The sequence below is a fragment of the Prionailurus viverrinus genome, chromosome A1 (genome assembly GCF_022837055.1).
Source record: "Prionailurus viverrinus isolate Anna chromosome A1, UM_Priviv_1.0, whole genome shotgun sequence".
Classification (NCBI taxonomy): domain Eukaryota; kingdom Metazoa; phylum Chordata; class Mammalia; order Carnivora; family Felidae; genus Prionailurus; species Prionailurus viverrinus.
The window spans coordinates 205,860,659-205,884,703 of NC_062561.1; the positions used below are offsets into that span (position 1 = coordinate 205,860,659).

Here is a 24,045-nt window from a genome sequence, read left to right on the forward strand (position 1 = left end):
CCTGATATATTATATACATGTTTTTCTCTGTACTTTACTTTAAATACATTAATTTTTAAATGATGCTCCTTTTTTTCATCTGGTGGTAAAATATTAGTGCAACTTTTCATTAAAAAAAAAAAAAAAAGTTTACCACAGATATAAATGAATTTTCCCAATCGGAAATGGCCCTTCAGTTGCCATTAAATGCTATTTCTCACCCTACCTTAAGTTACCAAGAAAAAGAATTGCTAGTTGCCATTATAAGCAAAAACAAAGTACTACAGCATCACCTACATCGCTCCTTACAACACAAACTTTGAAAGAACCAGAGATGTTTTATAGTAGTTGGCTTTGAAAAGGCACATGGGTGTGTGTGGGGTTTTCTTGTTTTTTTTTTTTTGTTTTACATTCTACAAATTTTGCCACCACCACTGTTTCCGTTGCAGAGATGACATTTGTGACTATCAGTATAGACAAGAAGTTTGTTCAAACTAAAGAAAGCCAGAAGCCAAAATTTAACTGCACAGTAACAATGTACTTTTCTTCATGCAGCCTTGTGTTTCCTATATATTCAATTTTCTAACATGCATTAGAATACACGAATTTGTATTCTAATGATTTTACTTTTGATTTTACAACATGGAAAAAATCTGAGAAAGGACGTGACCTGGGAAAGAGAGAAGGGAGAACCCTTATCACAATGAAAATAGATACATTCGTACCCAACTATATAATAAGAATATAATCCATTTAAGTTTCCAGAAATAATACTTCTCAAAGCTTCCCATTACTTACGGGAAAGATCCCTCCTGTGTGGCATTAAGTGTGTGTGGGGGGGGGGGGGGGGGTGGGCATTGGAATCAGTTTGTTTCAATAGAAACAGTTCACAACAGGAAAGACTTTAACTTTGGTCCACTTGTCTGTTAGCTTAAGGACAGTCACACTGCCCATGATCAGTTCAAAAACCCAACACATTAATTTAAAAATATATTCATTTGTTATTTCACTCTAAAACAGGCATAGGTGTTCTGTTTTCACTCCCTGCCCTTTCAGCTTGGGAATCCACTGTTGTTTTGGTCTCTAAACCCTCAGCATCTTCATGATCTTCTCTGGCAGCTTCAGCAGCATCTGCTTGGGTGGTCTCGCTCTCCTCCTGGTTCATGATTTCAGGGGTCACTTGTTCCAAGTCAGCTTCCAGAAGTTCAGTTTGTACTTCCACTGGCATCTGATTTACCCGTTCAACGTGCAGCTCCTCCACATGTACTTCAGTACCTTCTTCAGTCTGAATCCGACCCACTTCTAGATAACTCACCTGAACCTGCTCTGGAAGCTCGCTCATATGTGAATCATGCACTTGGCTGTCCTGGAGCAGATCTGGATGGACCTGTTCCACAGTCACTTGTGCTGAATCCACTTGAACCTGAAGCAATGGTAACACATGCACTTTCCCAACTTGTTCTATAATAGTCATTGATGTCACAGGTTCAGTTTGCACACGTGTTTCTACTGAAAGAACTTCTTCGGTTACTAGACGCTCTGAAATATTGTGAGTATCACTGAGATGCCTCCTTAATTCATTTCCTTGCATAAACCACAAGTCACATAAAGTACAATGGTTGGGTTTATCACCAGTGTGTATTACCAAATGATCTTTGAACTGGTCCCAGCTGTTAAACACACTGTTACAGACCTGAAATAACCAAACATATGGTTTTAACACTACTAATATTCAAGCCGAAGAAAGCATGAATGCATTTATTCTCTGTTAAGGAAAAATTTGAAGATTTTTCTGAAAAATGTTATGAATATGACATTTATAATGTGATCTAAGAGAGTTCATAATTATGTTGTTTATTTGGTCTTTTAGCTGATGTAGCTAACAACTTAGATGAAATGTAGGAAACATAATACTGCCTTCATTGCTTAAATGTCATATAAATTCAAGGGATATAAAGTACCAATATTATAATTTCCTACATATCATTAGCATTTAGAACCATTACATTATTTGGGATACATATACACTAATCATGGAAAAAGAGCTGATCACAGCCAGTGAGCCTTCCACTGCTCCACTCCCTAATTCTATTGTTTGCTCAACGGTGAAGAATAGTTTCAGGTTACCTGTTATTTAGGACATAATTTTATTGACATTGATGGAAAAAAAAAAAAAAAGGCAACAACCCAAAAAACTCTATTCTAATCTCCCTTCTAAAATCAAAACGATGGATGATGTTCTTTACTCATTCTTTCCAAACTGCCAGCTCTATACTTTTACTCTAGACTCTGCTACCCTTCACTTTTAATGATTTCAAACACCCAACTCCTTTGCTAAGGACAGAATACACCCACACGTACCTGACATTCATAAAGCTTCTTTCTTCCCTTTTTTGCCCCCACTCCAGTTTGGCACGCAGTCAGGTGACATTTGAGGGTGCTATTTCTAGCAAATCTTTCATGACAATTTGGACATTCAAAAGGTTTTTCACCTATTCGAATAGAAAAAAAATTCTATTGGCAAATCAAGAAAAACAGAAAAAGCAAATAAATTTTTTTCTTTTTGGTTAATTCTAATAGCACTTTCTTGAGAGGAAGGTCTGAATTTGTAATTCAGATGTTTTCTATCACATCCAAAAGACTCTTCTAGAGGTGAAAATAATAAGTTTCCAGTGATTATTATAATTGAATCTGTACTCTGAGGAAGAAATAAAAATTGGATCTGAGTTCTATGTTTTAGCATGTCTTAAAAGTGCACATTTTCCCTTAGGTAAAAATCAAGCTCAGTCTCTATTTTGGGGAAATGCATCACTATCCATTCCACAAGTATTTTTTGAGCACTTACTATGTGCCAGACCATGTGCTAGGTGATGAAGATAAATTGCCCTTCTTTAAAAACTTCGTATCACAGGCCACAGTATCTTATGAACGTGAAATATATACAAATAAACACCTGCAATGTACTGTAGAAAACCTGTTTCAGAATAATGGGCAATGGAAAATGTAAGGCAGCAGCACAAAAGGAGAGGGATTAATTCTGCCTGGAATGGAGTAAGTGAAGGAAAGAAGGAAATGTATTCTAGGCAGAGACACAGAGGTACAGAACAACATGGGTGAGGAGTAAGAGGGAGAAGGTATTAATAATGATTCTCAGACCTCTAGCTTAGAATGCCAATCAGAATCAAGAACACAGAAATCCAAGTAGGTTTGGAATGCAGTGTATTGAGAAAGATTATAGATTTAGTTTTGTATCTGTTGATTTGAAGGTACTCAAGGTGGAAAAGTCTGGTAAATAGTTGAACAGACTCCTCTGAAGTCAAATAGAGGGTGGACTGATATACAGATCAGGAGTTACTTTAGATAGTAATAAAAACCTTTGATGTGGTGAAAACTCTAAGTATGTTATGTGATAACAGAATCAAGGACAGAACTCAATGAAACACCAAGTTAAAACACCAGGTAAATGAAGCAGCAAAGAGAACAGAAACAGAACAGCCAGAAGCAGAAGGAAAGAACACTGCGGAAATTAAGAAATTTCAGGAAGATGAGGGCAGTAAACAGTGCTAAACTGAACAGAGATGTCAGGTAGAATAACAACAGGGGATTGTACTAACTCTAGTAGGAATAGTGTAAGTAATATGGTGGGGTTAGAAGCCAGACTACAGTGGGATGAGAGGCAAGCCCATGAAAACAGTACAGTAAAGGGGATGGAGGGTTTTGAAAGATGACAGGTATGTCATCTGCTGGGGTGAGGTGTGGGCAGAGTCTTGAGTATCGGACTGAAGGCCCAAAATAGCAATCTGGCAAAGAAAGCTTTAAATCAGACACCAAAAAGGCCTAATTTAAGGTCTGATATGAATTTTTTCCAACAGTGCTCAGCAGGGAGTAGGGGTAATTGACTGCAATAATTCCAGGATTTTTTAGAGGCCTTTTTAGAGCAAGTGGGTTCAAAAGCTAAGGGAATGTGCTTAGAGTACAAGAAAAAGTGATTCAAGTTGTATACAAGGAGGACAAGGTAAGATAGAGAAGTCAGAAATAGGGCAATAAGCTAGATGGAAAGAAATATGAAATGACTGGCAGGCTAACAGGTAGACTCCAGCAGTCTGGAGTAAGGCAAGAAGAGAGAGGATTCAAGGGACAGCATGACGCTTGCAGAGAAACAGGCTCCAGTGATGAGATCCTAGTTGTGACCTTCATACTAGTCAAGTTACTTCGAGCTATAGTTTTTCCCTGACAAAAAAAACCCTCTATTTTTTGTGTAATGTTCATGAGATGGGAAAATTAGAAAGACCTAATCACCTAGAATTAGTGCTGGTACAGAAATTCCTTATCATATCCCCCAATGTTGCAAGATACTGCTAAATACAATGGTTACGTTTTGTGGTTTCAGTAGTACATAATTTTTCACTATAAATAAAACCTACAGGGGCGCCTGGGTGGCGCAGTCGGTTGGGCGTCCGACTTCAGCCAGGTCACGATCTCGCGGTCCGGGAGTTCGAGCCCCGCGTCAGGCTCTGGGCTGATGGCTCGGAGCCTGGAGCCTGTTTCCGATTCTGTGTCTCCCTCTCTCTCTGCCCCTCCCCCGTTCATGCTCTGTCTCTCTCTGTCCCAAAAATAAATAAAAACGTTGAAATAAAAAAATTTTTTTTTAAAAAAATAAAACCTACAAATATAAATTGGTATAGCTCCTTTAAATAGCAATTTCATAACAATGCCAAGATTTAAAATGTACATATTCTTTGACTTGGCAATTCTGCTCTTGAACATGTACACAAAGATATATGCAAAAGTTTACTGAGGCATAGCCTGTAACAGTAAAAGACTAGTAACAACCTAAATGTGTATCAATATAAATAAATTATGGTACACCCATACACTGAAACACCATGCAGCCACAGTGAGAAAAAAAAAAAAAAAGTAGATTCCTGAATTTTCATGTATTAAAAGACTTCAGGGGCACCTGGGTGGTTCAGTTGGTTAGATCAGGTCATAATCTCACGGTTTGTGGGTTCAAGGCCCATGTCAGACTCTGTACTGGGTGTGGAGCCTGTTTGGGATTCTCTCTCCTTTCTCTGTCCCTCTCTCTCAAAAATGTTAAAAAAAAAAAAATTTAAGTAGTGTAAAATGGCATCACACTACTACATGCCTCTATTTTTTTTCCCAAAAAAACCTCTGTGTGCACGCCTATGTATGGTTACTCAAAAACGCAAAGAATAGATATGGAAGGATAAGTAAGAAAATGATGGCAGTAACTGCTTTTGGAGAGATCTACTGAAGTAGAAAAGAGATTCATTTTTCATTGTCATTTCAGCTTTTATGTCATTTGAGCTTTTGCATTTTAAAAACAGTAAGTCCGATGAAGTCTAGAAATAGCAACAGATTAATTATACTTTAGATGTGTGGACAGTAGCCTGCAAAGTGCTTTTCCCTGTAAAGTAAGTTATTGCCCTTATTTACACAAACAAGGAAAGAGGCCCAGAGATAAAGCGACCATTTAAGTTCATCATACTGTCAAATGTTGGAATTGGAGCTGCAATCCAATCTGATTTTCAGACCCACCCAGGGCCCCTGAGTGGCTCAGTCAGTTAAGCGTCTGACTTCGGGTCAGGTCAGGATTTCCAGACCCACATTGTTTCTATAATTCCACATTACCTCTCTGGCAAACGAGGTACTATCATTTAAAGACATGATTAAAGGGGCGCCTGGGTGGCGCAGTCGGTTAAGCGTCCGACTTCAGCCAGGTCACGATCTCGCGGTCTGTGAGCTCGAGCCCCGCGTCGGGCTCTGGGCTGATGGCTCAGAGCCTGGAGCCTGTTTCAGATTCTGTGTCTCCCTCTCTCTGCCCCTCTCCCGTTCATGCTCTGTCTCTCTCTGTCCCAAAAATAAATAAACGTTGAAAAAAAAAAAAAAAAAAAAATTAAAAAAAAAAAAAAAAATAAAGACATGATTAAAGGTCACCTTTAGGTTCTCTTTCATATGAGGTGTCCCACTGGTAAATCTGTCAAAAGTTCTGGTATCTCCTCCCACCGCTAAAGTGCTTACCCTTCTATATTTTTCTAAATTAATAATAAACCTCCAACTATGGAGCCACCCAAACCAAAGAGCTAGGATTTACCCCCATATCTCAATGGTCACCAAATCCTGTTGACTCTGCCTCCTTAATGTTCTTCACATTTCCAACCCTCTTCCACTATTACTGCCTTTACTCAGCCCCTCCTTCTTGCTTAGATTGCTCCAACAGCTTCTTAATTAGACCTTGTAGGTTTCATCTTGCTCCACTCTATCCTGCCAGTCATTACTCTAAAACAGAAATGTTATCCTGGCTTAAACTTCTTTAAAATGACACAGTTTTCCAAAATAAAATCTGAATTCATTTACAGCACTTATGAAAAATAACTATATGATCTTGGCTTTATCTCCCATCACTTTCTCATCTCTTGCCCTTGAACCACTGGTAGATCGTCCATGATGCCTAAGTGCATGCCATGTGGGCAGCCCTTCCTAACAGCTACACATGCTGGCATTCCTCAACTTGGACCCAATCCCCCAGCCTCAACCTACCAGCAGCATTCCAAACAAGTTGCTTACGCCCTTTCCTCTATGCCTGTGCATGCTTCATTCCTGTGCATGCTTCATTTCTTTTGCCTGGAATGCCCATCTCCTGGCAAACTCCTTTTCCTTTGGGTGTCATTATAGGGTGACTACTCCAGGAAACCATCCTGGTCTCTTCCATCATAAACAAACAGTACAGGCAGGCATTCCCATAAGACTGTGTGCTTACCTCTATTAGCACTTAGCCCGTCACATGTGACTGTGCCTGCTTGTCTCTCCCAACATAACTGTGAGCTCCTTGAAGGCAGAGACTCTAAAAATTCCTTATCTCCACGACCTAGCAGGTTGGCATTACCATTACTATTTTCCAAATGGAAACAAAATAATTCAGAGGACAAGTAACAGCCAAAATTTTGCAATTCAAGTCATAGATTATAGTGCATGCTTTAAGAACACTGAAGAAATCAAACCACTAAACTAATAAAAGTATGCAAAATGTGAAACTGAGGGGGATTTATATATATTTTGAGGGTAGGAAAACAGGAATGGGATTGTTCCTTATCTTTACACTTAGTTTGTTATAAGCAAAAAACGATCCATCCTTCATTAACATAAGCACAATTTAAAGCTGTTTACTTATGCTCCTCTTGAATTCACCAAGTCACTGATCACATCTGCAACTATCTTGTTACTAATTACTAATACAGTTAATTGAGGTTAAATGCCAACAAAAGTTCAGTTTGCTTTATGTGTTAAACTGTTCTTCAAATTGACATCTAGTTCTATAATTTGTAACAACGTAATTATCTCACATAATTTTAAAGATAAAGACATACAACATAATATACTTTAGCTCTATATTCTGTGTTTAATCCAAAATACAACGTATAGGACTTGAAAGGCACATTTTAACTTCCAAAATAGTTTGTGTTGCCTGTTTTCAACAGGCAAGTTATCAGGTTATGTTTTAGGTAAAAGAGACAATTGCTTCTACTTTTACAATGCTAGAAAATAATATGAAAGTGACTGATTATCTGTTGGGACACAGGAAACCCCTATTAAAACACACTAGTTACCAATTAACATTTATTTACTAGTTTAATGGTATAGCGATCGTTTTTGCAAAACTACATTAAAACAGATGAATATTTGTTTTAAGGATTAAAAACTATTACTATAGGCAGTTTCTAAATATACAATATACCTCTATGTTTGAAAATCAGAAAGCATTTTCCCAAAAGGTTTCATAAACACCTATTAGTTACCCAAACCAGTACCCTAAAGCTTTTTACATCTATACTAAATGAAATTAAAGTATGAGATTCTCTTGTTATTCATGTAACCACTAAGTATTGATCTTAGGCATTTATTCAGTCCCCGAGTATGGATACTAAACATTTAAGTGAGGGATGCCACATTTATCTGAATCTATCCGCTTCCTCAATTTCAAGTAGTATACAGCAAGCAACTCAGGACAGCAAGGAAATCCATGAAAAAATTCCTTCAAAATTCTCCAAACTCCAGCAAAGAGAAAGATTTTGAATAGTATGGAACCCCTGTGTTGTCTTCACTGTATTAAACAATCTAGACAGCATTAGCCACCACAGAGAACTTGGGAACGCGTGTCCAGAGTCTGACACTTGGCACATCTTATCCACTGCTCTCCCCACACCCGAGATTCAAAGCATTGGCAGAAGCTCCTGTGTGTGGCAGGCAGAAGGACGGGGTGTCTGACAGGACAAAAACAGGCACAGGAGATGGATGCAGAGCTATAAGGACCAGAGGCTGAGTGGGACACTCCCTGGAATCACTCCTGCATGCCTGAGATGGCTCCCACGAGGAAGGCAGTAAAAGACTTTACCTTTCTCATCCCCTTTGCTGTCCATCAGTGCCAACACTGTGTGCCCTCGGAGAGGGGTGGGAAGATGAACATATGCTGACTACTTCACCACCAGGTCATAACAGGTGACCAAGTGTACACAAATGGATAAACGTGCCAGGGATTTTTGTAAACATACTGATCTATGTAACATATAAATGAGATAGGAAATGTAAAAACAGGAACAGTGAAGTTTCCCTATAATTAGGATTTCATAATTTATCATCCTTGGTAAGTAATCACAAGCTGTGTTATATGTATTTCTTTAAAAAATATAAAAACTGGTCCTGTAAAACAAATAATCCAGTGAAGAAATGGGCAGAAGACATGAAGAGACACTTTCCAAAGAAGACATCCAGATGGCCAACAGGCACATGAAAAGATGCTCAATGTCACTCCTCATCAGGGAAATACAAATCCAAACCACACTGAGATACCACCTCATGCCGGGTAGAGTGGCTAAAATGAACAAATCAGGAAACTATAGATGCTGGAGAGGATGTGGAGAAACGGGAACCCTCCTGCACTGCTGGTGGGAATACAAACTGGTGCAGCTGCTCTGGAAAACAGTGTGGAGGTTCCTCAAAAAATTAAAAATAGACCTACCCTATGACCCAGCAATAGCACTGCTAGGAATTTACCCAAGGGATACAGGAGTGCTGAAGCATAGGGGCACCTGTACCCCAGTGTTTATAGCAGCACTTTCAACAATAGCCAAATTATGGAAAGAGCCTAAATGTCCATCAACTGACGAATGGATAAGGAAGATGTGGTTTATATATACAATGGACTACTACTTGGCAGTGCGAAAGAATGAAATCTGGCCATTTGCAGCAACGTGGATGGAACCGGAGGGTATTATGCTAAGTGCAGTCAGTCTGCTGGGTGCAGATATTGTATGTTTTCACTCATATGTGGATCCTGAGAAACTGAACAGAAGACCATGGGGGAAAGGAAGAGGGGAAAAATAGTTACAAACAGAGAGGGAGGGAGGCAAACCATAAGAGACTCTTAAATACAGAGAACAGGGTTGATGGGGGGTGGGGAAGAGGGGAAAGTGGGTGATGGGCATCGAGGTGGGCACCTTTTGGGATGAGCACTGGGTGTTGTATGTAAGCCAATTTGACAATAAATTGTATTTAAAAAATAAAAAAATAAAAATGGACCAGGAAAAAAAAAAAAATATATATATATATAAAAATTGGCAAGGTGCAAGAGTGACAACTACTTTCAAAGTTGATACTGATTTTGCTTTTAAAGTATCAATATTTCAACAAACTAATACCAAAAGAACAATGTGAACTCAACCTGCATATTAGAAAAAACAGTAGATGGTTTCTGTGGTAATAAAAAAAAAAAAAAAAAAAAAAAAAAAAGGATTTAGACATTGAGACCTGAAGTGAATGTGGAAAAATATACTTTTAACATAAAGTATTTGCTAATTACCTGTATGTTTTCGAAGATGCTCTTTAAAATGTCCAAAGTGGTCAAACTGTTTTTCACAGTATTGACATATGTGAATTTTTTTCCCAGTTCTTTGCTTCTTACTGACTCCACCTTCTTCGAGGTGGTAACAGTTGAGGTGCTGTTTCCATGCGCTCTCCCGAAGATACCTTTTATTGCATATTTCACACTTGAAACTCTCAGTGGAGTGTGATTTCATATGTTCCTTAAAATGGTAAAACAATTTAAATGAACGGTTACATTTCTCACAATGGAACAAGTCCTTCACATGTGACAGCTGAAGTTCCACAATTTCAATACCTTCTACCTGTTTGCTTGTGGGGTCAGATGCACAACCATCTTCTTCCTTAATCTGCCCTTTCCTATCACCTTGACGGTACTTGCTGGTAATATCTGCCAACAGTGCCAGGGCGGAATCATCAGAAGAACCTGTGCTCTGAATGTACTTTATGGACTGTTTGGCAGAAGCCACTTCCTCCAACGTTTCGATGCCTTCATCTTCCACTTCGATGGTGCCTTCGGCAATCTCCACCTCAATCTCAACAGGTTCTGACTCTGCAGATGGCAATGACTCAGTGATAACATTTGAAGTTTCTGCAATCTTTCTTTTTTTTGCCTCGCTTTTTCCTGTGGTATTTTCCTCTAGTGGAGCTGAGTTTTCTTTGTTCCTGAAATACATAATGTATGGATTTAAAAATCTGTAAGGTCAATCAAATTCCTAGCACGCTTTTGGGAAGAACTGGTAAGCTCAAAGTAAAATTTATATGGAAAGGCAAAACACCAGCTTGGACGACTTATACTACCTGATTTCAAGACTTAATGTAGAATGCAGTGAGTTAAGATGCGACACTGGTGAAAGGACAGACAAGGCGAGAAGATTCGTGGGACAGAATGAAGTTCATCAATAGACCCACACTTATTCAGTTAACTGATTTTTGAAAAAAAGGCTCCAAGGTAATTTAATGGAGGAAAGAATGTTTTAACAGTGGTACTGGAACTGGTCTTTAAATGGAGAAAATAAATCTCAACCATCACTTTCAAATCATACCCCCCAAAATTAATTAAAATGGATCACAGACTTTAATGGAAGAACTAAAACAATTAAACTTCTAGAAAAAATAGGAGAAAATCTTTGTAACATTGGGTTACTAAAAGATTTCTTAGAGGCGCCTGGGTGGCTCAGTCGGTTGGGCGTCCGACTTCAGCTCAGGTCACGATCTCGCGGTCCGTGAGTTCGAGCCCCGCATCGGGCTCTGGGCTGACAGCTCAAAGCCTGGAGCCTGTTTCAGATTCTGTGTCTCCCTCTCTCTCTGACCCTCCCCTGCTCATGCTCTGTCTCTGTCTCAAAAATAAATAAATGTTAAAAAAAAAAAAAATTAAAAAAAAAAGATTTCTTAAATAGCACACAAAAACAGAAACCTTAATAGCAAAAATTAACAAAAGAGATTTCATCAAAATTAAAAACTTCTGCCCTTTGAAATAGTTAACAAAAAGGCAAGCCACAAACCAAACAAATGGCAAACCACAGACCAGAACATGGGCACACGTATATCTGCCAAAGGTCTTATATAGACAGTATAAAAAGAACTGCCACAATCCAATAAACACAAAGAAGATAACTATTAGGTGACAGTTATCCATGAGTCTCATGTTTCTGCACATCTTCTGAACTGACAGCTTTTGTTCTGGACTCTCTTCAAAGATGTCTGCAGTAGAGCCAGCAATCTGGAAAGACAGAGAGTATGGCTCCCTCTAGAGCAGAGGGCAGCTGTGCTTACTGTCCATATAATAATATCCCCCTTTGGGCAACGTCAGTCAGGTTTGCTTGCAGCCCGTTATCTAAGATTGGGCTTCTTAAGCTGGAGTTTCTTCGGCTGTGATATAAACCAACCACATGCACAGCTTTCACCTGGGCCACTCTATGTCACCCCTGTGAGGGAGAAGGAAAAACTGGCACAAATACAAAACTCATGCTGCTTGCTGTGCAAAAAAGAAAATCTTTCTAACCTAAAAGTCTCATACCCTCTATCAGTATCTATGAAAACTGTGCAGGATAAACTGTTGGCTTGCAAACAGGGTAACATCTCAGATCTGTCACAGTTCTTGCCAGGTTTTGGCAACAAGGACAAGATGCTGAAAAAGAACAGGTTTACCAGAAGACAAAGAATCAGGCCTCACAGAGCAATTAATGGGATCTGATGAAGTGCATTGGAGCTGGCAATAAACATGCTGACCAAACTGCACAATCAAGTGGGCAATGCATCATCTTCCATTTAGTTGCCGACTGCTTTGAGTTAAACTGTGTCCCTCAAAAAGATACACTGAAGTCCTGACCCCTCATACGTGTGAATGTAACCTTATTTGGGAATCAGTCTTTGTAGATGTAATCAAGGATGAGGTCATTAGAGTGGGCCTCCTCTAATACAACTCCGTCCTTGTAAGTAGAGGTTCATTTGGGCACACACACGAGAAAGCCATACAAAGAGACAGAAGACAGCAACGTGAATGAAGATGTGGGCAAAGACTGCAGTCATACTGCCACAAGCCAAGAACACCTGGAGCTCACAGAAGCTAGAACAGGCAAGGAAGGATCTTCCCCTATAGGCTTTTGAAGGAACATGGCCCTGCCAATACCATGGTTTAAAATTTCTAGCCTCCAGAACTGTGAGACAATAAATTTCTGTTATACCCAGTTTGTGGTACTTTGTTAGGGCAGCCTCAGAAAACTAAAACATCTATTAATGAGGAAAAACTAGGAGGGTGGTTGCAGGATGAATACTAGAGAGTAAGTTCAAGGACAGCTGCTAGAACGGTTCCTGGTTGTTGCAAACTCTCCCAGTGTTGGAAGAGGACCTCTCTGCCAACCTAGTGGTCTGTTATAAGTGCAATCCATCAAAACAACTAAGATCCACAGGTGGGAACAGGGGTGGAGACAGAAGGTTCCACCCCTTTACAGACAAGTTATCTAAACCAAGGGTGACAAGAGGGAAATTTGCAACTGCTACTAACAAAAACAAGTTGAGTCATTAGAACTTTGGCTGGTCCACATGAGAGACGAAGGGCAACACGATGCTTGCCAAGGAAGAATGGCAACACCTGGGCAGGGCTCTCTCTCCTGCAGTGTCACATCTACCTTAGATTCATTTGGAGAGGACAGTAAAAGGTCTCGGGTTTTTTCCTGCAGTGTGTCCTGGCTGCCATAAAGGTGCCATGGTGCTCTTGGGGAGATTTCTCAGAGACAAACTCCCGTGATGAAGCACTGTCTAGTAAGCCTTCTCGCCAACTGGATTTTACAATGCTCATGAAGATGAGTCACTGGGGAATAAGAATCCAAAATAATATAAATTCCTGTGGTCAAGCCTCCTGAAAATCCCAACTTTTATGTTAAACCAGGTAAAAACATAAGAGATGTTTTATAACAACAGGGCAGCAAATGTCTAGGATTAAGGTATACTTTTTTTTTTTTAAGAAACAGAGTACGAGTTGGGGAGGGAAAGAATCCTAAGCAGGCTCCATGCTCAGCACAGAGCCTGATGTGAGGCTTGGCCCCATGACCTGAGCTAAAATCAAGAGTCCAACACTCAACCGACTGAGCCAGCCAGGCACCCTGAACGTACACACTTTAAAGCTCACTGGCATGGAGTTACTTTCTCCCTCCATATCTCTTTCTCTTCTACCTCCCCTCGCCTGATGCCTTGACTTCACCAGCTTGGAGGAAGATAACAAGGTCTCCCTGTTTCCAAGGGTATAGTGAAGACCGCCATATACGTATCCAAGTATGCTGAGGGAAACTTAGGAATGGAAGAGATTCAAACTTTAATGGCTCCATTAGATTCAGGTGTCCAACTGACCATCCTATCACAGGGAGAGGAGGCACTTACATTCAAGGTTTAGGGGTTTAGGCAAAGTTCACAGCAGGAAAGGGAGGCTGTCTTAACCCTGTGGGTAGAGCCGATTCTACATACTGGTGTTACCTTGACATCTGAATGTATAGCAGGAATTGGTATGGTATTTACATTGCTCTATTCTGTAAGTACCAGAGATAGACTGTCCCAAACGGAAAAGAGCCACAGGTAGAGAGGAGCTATTGGAAGAAACTCCCCTGACAGATGCCACCAACAGCTGGTCAAGGTTTAGCACAAGTGTCTCTATCTTGTGATGCCTAAAGTTTACACTATACGGATGTCCTGTTGACTTATAAGCTATAAGTCTGTCTCAAAGGCCCTGATTTCAGTGTTAGCACACCTCCATCAGTAGGTGTTGCTGATAAACCCCCAACAAAATTCAGAGGCCTATTCACCGAGTGACGTTTCTTGGGACTAAGTGAGTAGATTCACAACACCCAATCCCTCCAGCAGTAAAAGAAAAACTGTTCCTTCACCTCCTTCCTTTCCCTACTAAAAATGATGATCAGCATCTTATTGTACTTTTTGGGGTTACTGGAGACAGCATGTACCTCACTCGGGCATCCTACTCCTTTGTATCGGCTCATCTGCAAATCAGCATCTTCTAAGTGAGGCTCTAATCAAAAGGCTGCACTGGAAGTTGTCCATCAAGCTGTGGTACATTCTCTACTTCGGAGGTCCTATAACTTTTTTTTTTTTAAACGTTTTATTTATTTTTGAGACAGAGAGAGACAGCATGAACGGGGAAGGGGCAGAGAGAGAGGGAGACACAGAATCAGAAACAGGCTCCAGGCTCTGAGCCATCAGCCCAGAGCCTGATGCGGGGGCTCAAACTCACGGACCGCGAGATCGTGACCTGAGCCGAAGTCGGACGCTTAACCGACTGAGCCACCCAGGCGCCCCGTCCTATAACTCTTAATGACCCCTCTGAACTACAAGTCTGACACTGATGCTTTTGCAGAGTAGAGCTTCTGACCAAGGGAGGCAGGCTCCACCCACAAGGTAGACCTTGTAGTTTTGTACTGGTCAATTCCCTGACACATCTGCACGGCACACTCCCTTTGAAAAGAAAGGATCAGTGTGCTGTTGGGCTCTTGTTGAAACTGATGCCTGATTCAGTGAGGCTTTGAGGCTCTCTCTAGCCTGATATTGCCATTTGGGAGCACGTCAACTAGGACTTTAACGAATAGCAAGGTAAAACAAGCCCACTAAGTCTCATTTCTCAAAATAAGATACTCAAGAAAGCAATTGACCTCTTGGCTCTACATGGGGGGGGAAAAAAAAAGGTTGCTCCCTCACTCTGATGCCCAAAGAAAGCCACTAGATCAATGGGGTTTTTGATTCACTAATGGTTTGGCTAAACTCACGACTGATGGTATTCCCTGGGCTGCTGCAAATGCTCAGCTTTAGCACCAACTACACAAAACCAAAAGTGGATGCGGTTGCTGTGCTCAGAGGGCAGAACTCAAAAGCTTTCTTCATAGCTCTAGACAACATTCTCCACAATGAACCATGTTATACTGTATTGACTCCTGGGCTGCTGCCAGTGGCCTAGCTGTTTGGAAGACACAGAAATCTTGGCAGATTAAAGACCTCTATCTTCAGGACCACAACTGTGGAAACAAATAGCAGCTGCTGATCAAAACTATCTGGATCACTGATTCATGCCCATGGTAAGGGCCCGTTCTCTACCAACCAGATACCAACCAGAAGGAAGAGGCTGATCAAGGCTGCACTGCCTAGACTTCCATCACGGACTCCTAGGATCCAATATTATCCTGAACATGGTGACATATCCACCATCATATTTTAAGCATAAAGTAGCCTATGTTTCCAATGTGGAAGTTGCCACTGGATGCCAGACTTGTGACACCCACCGAAAGCTGGCCTGTTTGTCTCACCGTGAAGGAGGCCACTGGACCTCTGACCCCACTTTAGAGCCATCAGTACTGCCTCACCAGTGTTGACACTTTTTAAGGTCATAATGCTGCGGTTCCAGACTGATCTGTTGGTTCTGGCCACCCCACTGTGGCCCCTGAGACTAATCTGTGTCTTGTTTAGCTTTCTAGATCATTTGCAGTCTGATAATTTTGTGCCAAAACCTACTCAATAATTGGCTAACAGTCAAGGTATTGAGGAACGCTTTAAGCTCCCCACCACCCACAGACACTTGTAATACAGACAGCATTGCAAAGCCTCCTCAAACACTGACTCAGGAAGATTTCTAACTCTACTTCCCTCCCATCCTTTGTCCAAAAATCTGAGTAAGGCACTTTGTGATGACCAGACTCAGCTGTCTCCAGAAAGGGATTATCTCTTCTCATCTGCTTCCTGGGTAATGATCAAGACAAAAATGGGTGGAAAGTTATAGAAGCCTAATTGGAAATTTGAATTCTGCCCTGACCATTCTTAGACACAATCCTTTTCTTTCCCACCACAATGGCAACCCCGGCACAGCCTGGTTGGTATCTCTTCCAGGTGACAGCCCAGTCAAAAGTGGGCTTAGGAGATTCAAACTTAATTCTAGTTCAGCCATCTAGAGTCTCTTTTTGACCCGACATCATCTTACATCCTAAAATAATGACCACTTGGCTGAATATACTGGTTGCCAAGTACACTTAAGACTGCCCTTGTGAGCCAAAGTGGAAGACACAATGGGTCTAGAAGCTTTATGAAAATGCCCTTGTGTCCCTGACCTTTCTGGATGAAAGGTCTGGGTAAGAGGAATGGATGACTGGAAAAGAATGAGGTTATAGCTACCAGAATGTAACACAATGATTCTGTGGAGGTGAAGAGAGAGCAACAATCCTGGCACCTGAGGAGACTTGTCCTTCTCTTATCCTTCCAAACTGCCCCCACAGCCTTCCTTGGGTAGGAAAATCCTCTGATGCAGTTCTCCCCATCTGTTGCAAGCCAACGTTTAAACTGACTGCTAGATCTGCCCTCCCCTGCCAAATGACTCGGACCATGATTTGACGATCATCTCTCTTAACTTTACCAAGAAGTCTTCTGCAAACAGCAGGGGATGGCCAAGTTTCTGCATGTTCCATGCAAAAACAAGTATTTGCCCCACTACCATTCCCAAAGCTAAGGCTCAGTTCGTGAGATGGATAATTAATTACCACTCAGGTAATTAACTCAGGTGTTGACCACCTTTAGACAATCCCTTCTAAAAACAAGGACCAGATTCAATCACGGAAAGGGGAAAGCCACATTTGAGGCCTGTGCCCCTAACTGATGAAGGTCCTACTGGGCACAAACAACTGTAAACACCACTTTCTTTCCAACCTACCTATAATCCCTTAGGACCATACTTCTCATATGCAAGCCAGGTACTAACTTCTTTCCCTCTCTAAAGTATGATGACCTGCACTTTAGGAGTGGGTAGAAGAGATCATCCTGTTTAAACAAAACGCCACCAGGGGCGCCTGGGTGGCGCAGTCGGTTGAGCGTCCGACTTCAGCCAGGTCACGATCTCGCGGTCCGTGGGTTCGAGCCCCGCGTCGGGCTCTGGGCTGATGGCTCGGAGCCTGGAGCCTGTTTCCGATTCTGTGTCTCCCTCTCTCTCTGCCCCTCCCCCATTCATGCTCTGTCTCTCTCTGTCCCAAAAATAAATAAACGTTGAAAAAAAAAAAAAAAAAAATTAAAACAAAACGCCACCAGTAGATCAGTTTAGTTCTCAGATGACTGCAGAGATCTCCCCAAAACGAGGCAACTTTTGGTTATTTGGGGGAGCTTCCTGGAGGAATAACTGACTTGTTATTTATGTGTGCTCCACGCATAGTTTTCTCAACAACGCGAACCATCTAAATAAAAAAGTGACACAAAATTTGTGCCTGACGTAAGCCTATGTAATCAAGGACACCACTTGGGCCCTGGAAGGCATTCATGTCAGCTTCAAATCACTGGCCAGGGTTATTATGGATAGACTTGCCCTAGACCTCCTCCCTGTGGGCCAATGAGGGACTGTGCAAGTGCTAAAAGATCTTGCTATACTTGGATTAATGCTTAGGGCTAAGTGAAAAAGGTCACTTTTCACTTAGGGCTAAAGAATAAAGCTACCTGGCTTTCTAGGAATTTGTTCAGCTGGCTGAGTCTAGGACCTTAGGAAAATGGGTGGATGGGTAGGCTCAGTGGTGCAGGGTGGCCACATCCTGCTGCTTCAAATTCTGTTTATAGTTGCCTTCATTAAATCCAGTGTGAAAAAAATTCAATGGATTAGGACCCAGCCCCTATTGGTCAGATTAATCAGAGTGGTCAGAGTAGTGTACTCATGGAACAATTTACCAGAAGCTAAAATAATACAGAAACAAGGATATTGTTGGAAGATAGTTATGGATCCCTCATGTTTCTGCATGTCTTGTAAACAGACACTGATAGCCTTTTGTTCTGGATCTTTTCAATGCTGCCTGTATAGCAAATAGCCTTAGAAGAGAGAACTGCTCTTCCCAAGTGGGGGACAGGTGCATCTATAGCTCATTTTAAAAGATTTGGGTTTCCTACAGCTCAGTGTTCCTCAAATGTGATGCAAACCACTGTGAGTACAGCACACACCTAGGCCACCCTGCCACCCCCATGGGACTTGCAGGTGGGCTAAGGAGGATAAGAAAAATTGATGTGAACGTGAGCGTTCATGCTGCTCCTTATGCTGTGAGAGAAATGAAGTCCTTTTTTCTCTGACTCAGGAGTCTCCTGTCTTCTGCCAGCATTCAAAAAACAGTGGCAGGACAATTTATTAGTTTGCAAATAGGATAAAATCCCAGACCCTTCACAGTTCTTGACAATAAACCCAATTTAAAAATGGGCAAAAGATCTGAACAGACACCTTGCCAAAGAAGGTAAGCACATGAAGTAATGTTCATCATTAGTCGTAAGGGAAATGCCAACTAAAACCACTACACACCTACATCAGCACAGCTAAAATGAAAAGGCCTGATCATGTCAAGTATCAGCAGGGCTGTGGAGCAACAGGAACTCTCATACACTTCAATTTGGAATACAAAATGGCACAGCAATTTGGAAAGCAGTTTAGCGGTTTCTTAAAAAAAATTAAAAACATCTATCATACAACCCAGCTATTCCACTCCTAGGTATTTACTGAGAAATAAAAGCATAGCCACTTTATTTGTAAAAGGTGGAACCCTAAATGTCCATCAACAGGTGGTATAGCCATACAAGGGAACACTACTCAGCAATAAAAGGTAATGAAATAGTAATACCCACGACAACACTGACAAATCTCTAAAACATAATGCTAAGTGAAAAAAGTCAACCAGAAACTACACTGTAGGAATCCATTTATATGACATCCCAGATAAAACTACAGTGATAAAAATCAAAAGCAGTGGATAACTGAAGCTGGGGATTAGGGCTGACTAGAGAGTCATGAGAAACTCAGAATGATGGAAACGTTCCTATGTCTTGATTATGGTGGTGATTACACCACTGTATACAAACGCCAAAATTCAAACTCTATCCTAACTGGGTGAATTGTTTGACATGTAAATTACACTTCAATAGGCTGGCGAGGAAAAATCTATAAGGCAACTGCTGCTCCCTAACAAGTATCAGGAAGCTTCTCATACACAGCTTTTTTTTTTTTTTAATTTTTTTTTTCAACGTTTATTTATTTTTGGGACAGAGAGAGACAGAGCATGAACGGGGGAGGGGCAGAGAGAGAGGGAGGCACAGAATCGGAAACAGGCTCCAGGCTCTGAGCCATCAGCCCAGAGCCCGACGCGGGGCTCGAACTCACGGACCGCGAGATCGTGACCTGACTGAAGTCGGATGCTTAACCGACTGCGCCACCCAGGCGCCCCAACACCGTATGCCAAAAATACTTGCATAGTGCGAATGTGAGAAGAGCACTTATTTCACCTTCTGTATCCACAAAACAATTATACAATAATCTTCTCAGTATAGAATTGCCTTAACCAGTCAATTTAACCACAACTAAATTAATTTTTATTCCTTAATTGCATTATCGTAACAGCCAACATGTAATGCTGCTTGCTGTCTTGTCTTTAAAGAACTCTTCAGAGGACACTGCATGCCTAACTGCTTCAAGAAACAATTCAGTATGTTACTGTATTTACATTGAAAAGCATTCACTGATAGTTGTAATTACTTATAAGGATCCCACTCTTATAATAATAAATCTTCCCAAAGTTTCTAAATAGGCCTGGGAAAAGAGCCATGCCCAGTTGTTCTTACCTTCATCTCACAGTGACTATACACAATGAACTCAAGTCCTAACTCTCCCGAATCCAACCCAGGCTGTCAGAATGTGTTCCACTGTTCTGCTGCCAAGGACTTTCCCCACAGCTGGATACTAACTTACTAGTATGAGCAGCAAGGAGAACTACACAGATAGAACACTTTTTCAGTAGATTCTCAGCCAGGATTTAACCACATCTGATGTTGCCCTATCCATATTATATTCCCTTTCTACTTTCATTCTGAAAAGGTATGACATCAGGTACTATCTTCAACATACCTATATTTTGCTACCCAGGTCTCAGCTCTCTCTGCAGGAGTGCTGACCTGGTTTTAACCGGTATGCACCCACCCATCCATTCACAAATGTGCACACACATACTATGTGCCAGGCACTAGGCATTAGAGAATACATACATACCAAGCTCGTGGTTTAATCTTGAACTCTGTCATCAAACTAATTACAAGTTCATTAGGAGAAATGGTACTTATGGATAATTATAATTCAATTATTTCTTAGAATTATTCTAATTTGCATCTTTTGACTAAACCATACCAGTAAGTTGGACTAAATTATTTTGCCCCACGTGCAAATGGATTTTACCAAACTGCACTTTAGTGTTACGCCAATGACATCACAAGAAACACAGCCGGGAGATATTAATAACAATGCCAGTTCACATTCGGAGTACCTTATACCAGACACCATGCTGAGCATTTTACATGCATTAATTCATTTAATGCCCATAAATAATCCTGTGTAGAAAGTACCACTATTACCCCCTTTGACAGATGAGGAAACTGAGGTGCTGACAAGTTGAGTAACTTCATTACGTGGTAGAGAGCTAGGCTATTACCCAGGCAGCCTGACTCCAGAACTCTTGCTCTCAGTCACTGTATTTATTTTTATTTTGTTAACATATGCATTATCTTTATTTTAAAAAGAGACTGTGTGTACACATGTGCATGAGCAGGGGTGGGGCAGAGAACATCCTAAGCAGATTCCACGCTCAGCACGGAGTCCCAAGAGGGGTTTGATCTCACAAATGCGAGATCACAACCTGACCAGTATCAAGAGTCGGATGCATAACCGTCTAAGCCACTCAGGCACCCTGGTCACTGTTATATTGCCACTGTTTGTTATGCAAGATGTTGAGTCTTTGTTATGTCATTTAATGTTTTCTTAATACTTTCTGAGAAATTTTGTGTCTTAATGCCAGGAATGGCTCCGAAGCAACTGATTTGTTCTCATAGCCATGAGTAATGTAACTTAAGGTTTTTCTTTCCTTTTTCTTTCCATTAGGTGCTTCAGAATTCAGAGCTAGATTTAGCCCACCTAGCAAGTATATAGACTTGAATGCCATGCATATTGGCTACTGTATTTCTAACTTCACTGATTATCACCTCATGTGGCCTATTCATCTTCATCCATTTCCTCACTATTTTTAAACAGGACTATGTTAATCTTTGTAAGCCAAATTCTTTTTAGAATAAAGCTTGGTACAATTAACAACTCAAACCCAATGAAACAACTCCTTAAAAGCTGCCTAGTCTTCCCGATTTTATTAGATACAAAAGATGCTACTTTAATTACCCTTAGCAGTTTTTATAGAAGGACAAGAAATCAAGTGTGAGAGAAAGAGCAATCAGTATCCAGAATTTTATAGATCCTTAAATATTCTTAATTTCAAAATGTCAATCCTTTATGGCATAACACATACAATAAATTCTTGACTAATAGGATGTACATGACTGAACAGAACTATCTGCGCATCACTAAGAAAATAAGTAATTACCTGACTTCAAGGGCTTTGATAGCTTCTAGCATTTGTAGAAACTCTGCTGCTTTCCATACATCATTGGCTTCTTCTTCTCCTTGTATCATTAATTTTGCTGTGTATGTGAACTCAATTAAATGACGGAAGGCCATTTTACTAACACCTGTAAAACAAAGATGTGCATTAGCACGTTTGCCCATTGATTCAAAACTTCTAACATTTAGTAAAGAAAAAAAAAAAAAAAGCTCAGTGTTCAAAACCTGATTAGTATCTGAATTTCAGAAAATTATTTCCTGGTGGAATTCTCATTAACAGTACAGTAATACTATAGCCAAAGTTCCTACCAAACTATTTTAAGATCTTTCCCAAAGGTTTCCTAATACTCTTATGAATAGTAAAATCTATCACTTAAATACATGAATTGGCTAACTATTACATGTCAGACATGCTATGTTTCTTGCCAGGGATCACTACATCAACTCAGCTCCAAATCTTCAAGGGCTTTCCACAGCTCAGCAAAAAAGTTCCAAACCAGTCTGCCTTTATTTCAAGGTACTTCACGTTATTTTTCTATTTACCACTATTTTCCCTTCCAAATTTTAAACTGTATCAATCCCATACTATATACTGATCTTTAAACAAACCCTTCACTTCTAAAAGTTTCCTTGCCTTAACACTCACCTTCCTTAATGAATGCTCAGTTTGTATTTGTATAAGTCCTATCACCCTTGAAGGCCCAATTCTAATGCCACACCCTTAATGAAACTTTCTAATACTTCCCCCAGGCTGAACTCTGTACCTGTTCTGGTAATTAAAACCCATGGGCATCTCTGGACTCTAAGTTACACGAGGGAAATGATTTTTGTCTCTGTACACTCACCTCCCAGTATCTAAAACAAGGCTCCCTAAAATGCAGACACACAAAGTAGGAGTGAATAAGGGCTAAAGTCACTTCCAAAATTAAATTTCCATGATTCCAACTTTTCTTTACAAGTTTTATGGTTAGATTTTGGCCCAAAAGGATACTCTATTTCTTTGTTCTTTTCAATGCTATATATTATTGTTTCAGTCTGCTAATGCAAGACTACAAAAATCTATTGAAAGAAATAGAAAACCACTTTTATTTAAGGATTTTAAGTAATCTCTACACTCAAAGTGGGGGGTTGAACCTATAACCCCAAGATCAAAAGTCACATGCTCAACCGACTGAGCCAGCCAGGCACTCCAAGAGAAAGCTACTTTCAACACTGAATTTTTACACTAAGAAATGCCCAAGTCTAAACTGCACACAATTTGCATAACTGCAAATACAAAAATACTTTTATTTTCTTCCTATGCACTTTATATACCTGAATAAGCAATCTAAAAATGACTGGATTCTTTTCAGGTTGCTTTTATTTGAGTCTCCCCTAAATCTTTGTTTTCCTGTTGTCTTTTCACCATGGTATTCATTATTATATGAGAGTAGCCTGAGGTACAGATAACTAAATTTAAGGAGTTTTGATCAAATGTTTAAAAGTATAACAAAACACCTTTGTTGGGATGCCTGGGTAGCTCAGTCGTTTAAGTGTCTGACTCTTGATCTCAGCTCAGGATATGATCTCACCGTTCATGAGTTTGAGCCTCACGCTGGGCTATGTGCTGACAGGTCAGAGCCTGGAACCTGCTTTGGATTCTGTGTCTCCCTCTCTCTCTGTCCCTCCCCTTCACAAAAATAAACATTAAAAAAACTTTTTTAAATGTGTATTTTTCTCGAAATGGAATGACACATATAATACTACAAATACCAGGCATGACTCTAAACACGTCACAAGTATTAACTCCATCCTCATATCAATCCTATGGAGAACTTACTATAATAATCCCCATTTCACAGACAGGAAAACTGAGGCACACAGAAGTTAATAACTGTGACTTTGGCAAGTTACTGAAGAGATGAAACTAGAATCAAACACAGATGGCTCTACTCTTAAGCCCAACATAAGATTTTTTTTTAAATAATGTTTATTTATTTTTGGGAGAGAGAGCAGAGGCAGAGAGAGAGGGAGACAAAGAATCTGAAGCAGGCTCCAGGCTCTGACCTGTCAGCACAGAGCCCCACGCAGGGCTCAAACTCACAAACCGTGACATCATGACCTGAGCCGAAGTCAGATGCTTAACCAACTGAGCCACCCACGCGCCCCCAACATAAGATTTTTAAGTAAGATGATGGCAGGAAACACTCCTGCTTGGAAGAGTTTGAATATCCACAGCTTAATTCACTACAGGCCCA

At 40.5% G+C, this 24,045-nt stretch overlaps 1 protein-coding gene across 13 annotated transcripts in view; it reads right to left on the minus strand.

Annotated features, from left to right (window-relative positions):
- Positions 1–38: 38 nt before the first annotated feature.
- ZNF131 (zinc finger protein 131) overlaps positions 39–24,045 on the minus strand; it is a 30,929-nt gene continuing 6,922 nt past the window's right edge. For 10 of the 13 annotated variants that reach the window (XM_047866401.1, XM_047866392.1, XM_047866342.1 and 7 more), the window contains 4 exons: positions 21,792–21,936; positions 9,857–10,542; positions 2,341–2,471; positions 39–1,672 (listed from right to left, as the gene is read on the minus strand). In XM_047866401.1, coding sequence (XP_047722357.1) covers positions 986–1,672; positions 2,341–2,471; positions 9,857–10,542; positions 21,792–21,936 — 1,649 coding nt within the window. In that variant the 3' untranslated portion in view covers positions 39–985. Of the gene's footprint in view, positions 1,673–2,340; positions 2,472–9,856; positions 10,543–21,791; positions 21,937–24,045 lie in introns of those variants that run through there. The other 3 variants (XM_047866428.1, XM_047866439.1, XM_047866444.1) reach the window with 3 other exon arrangements.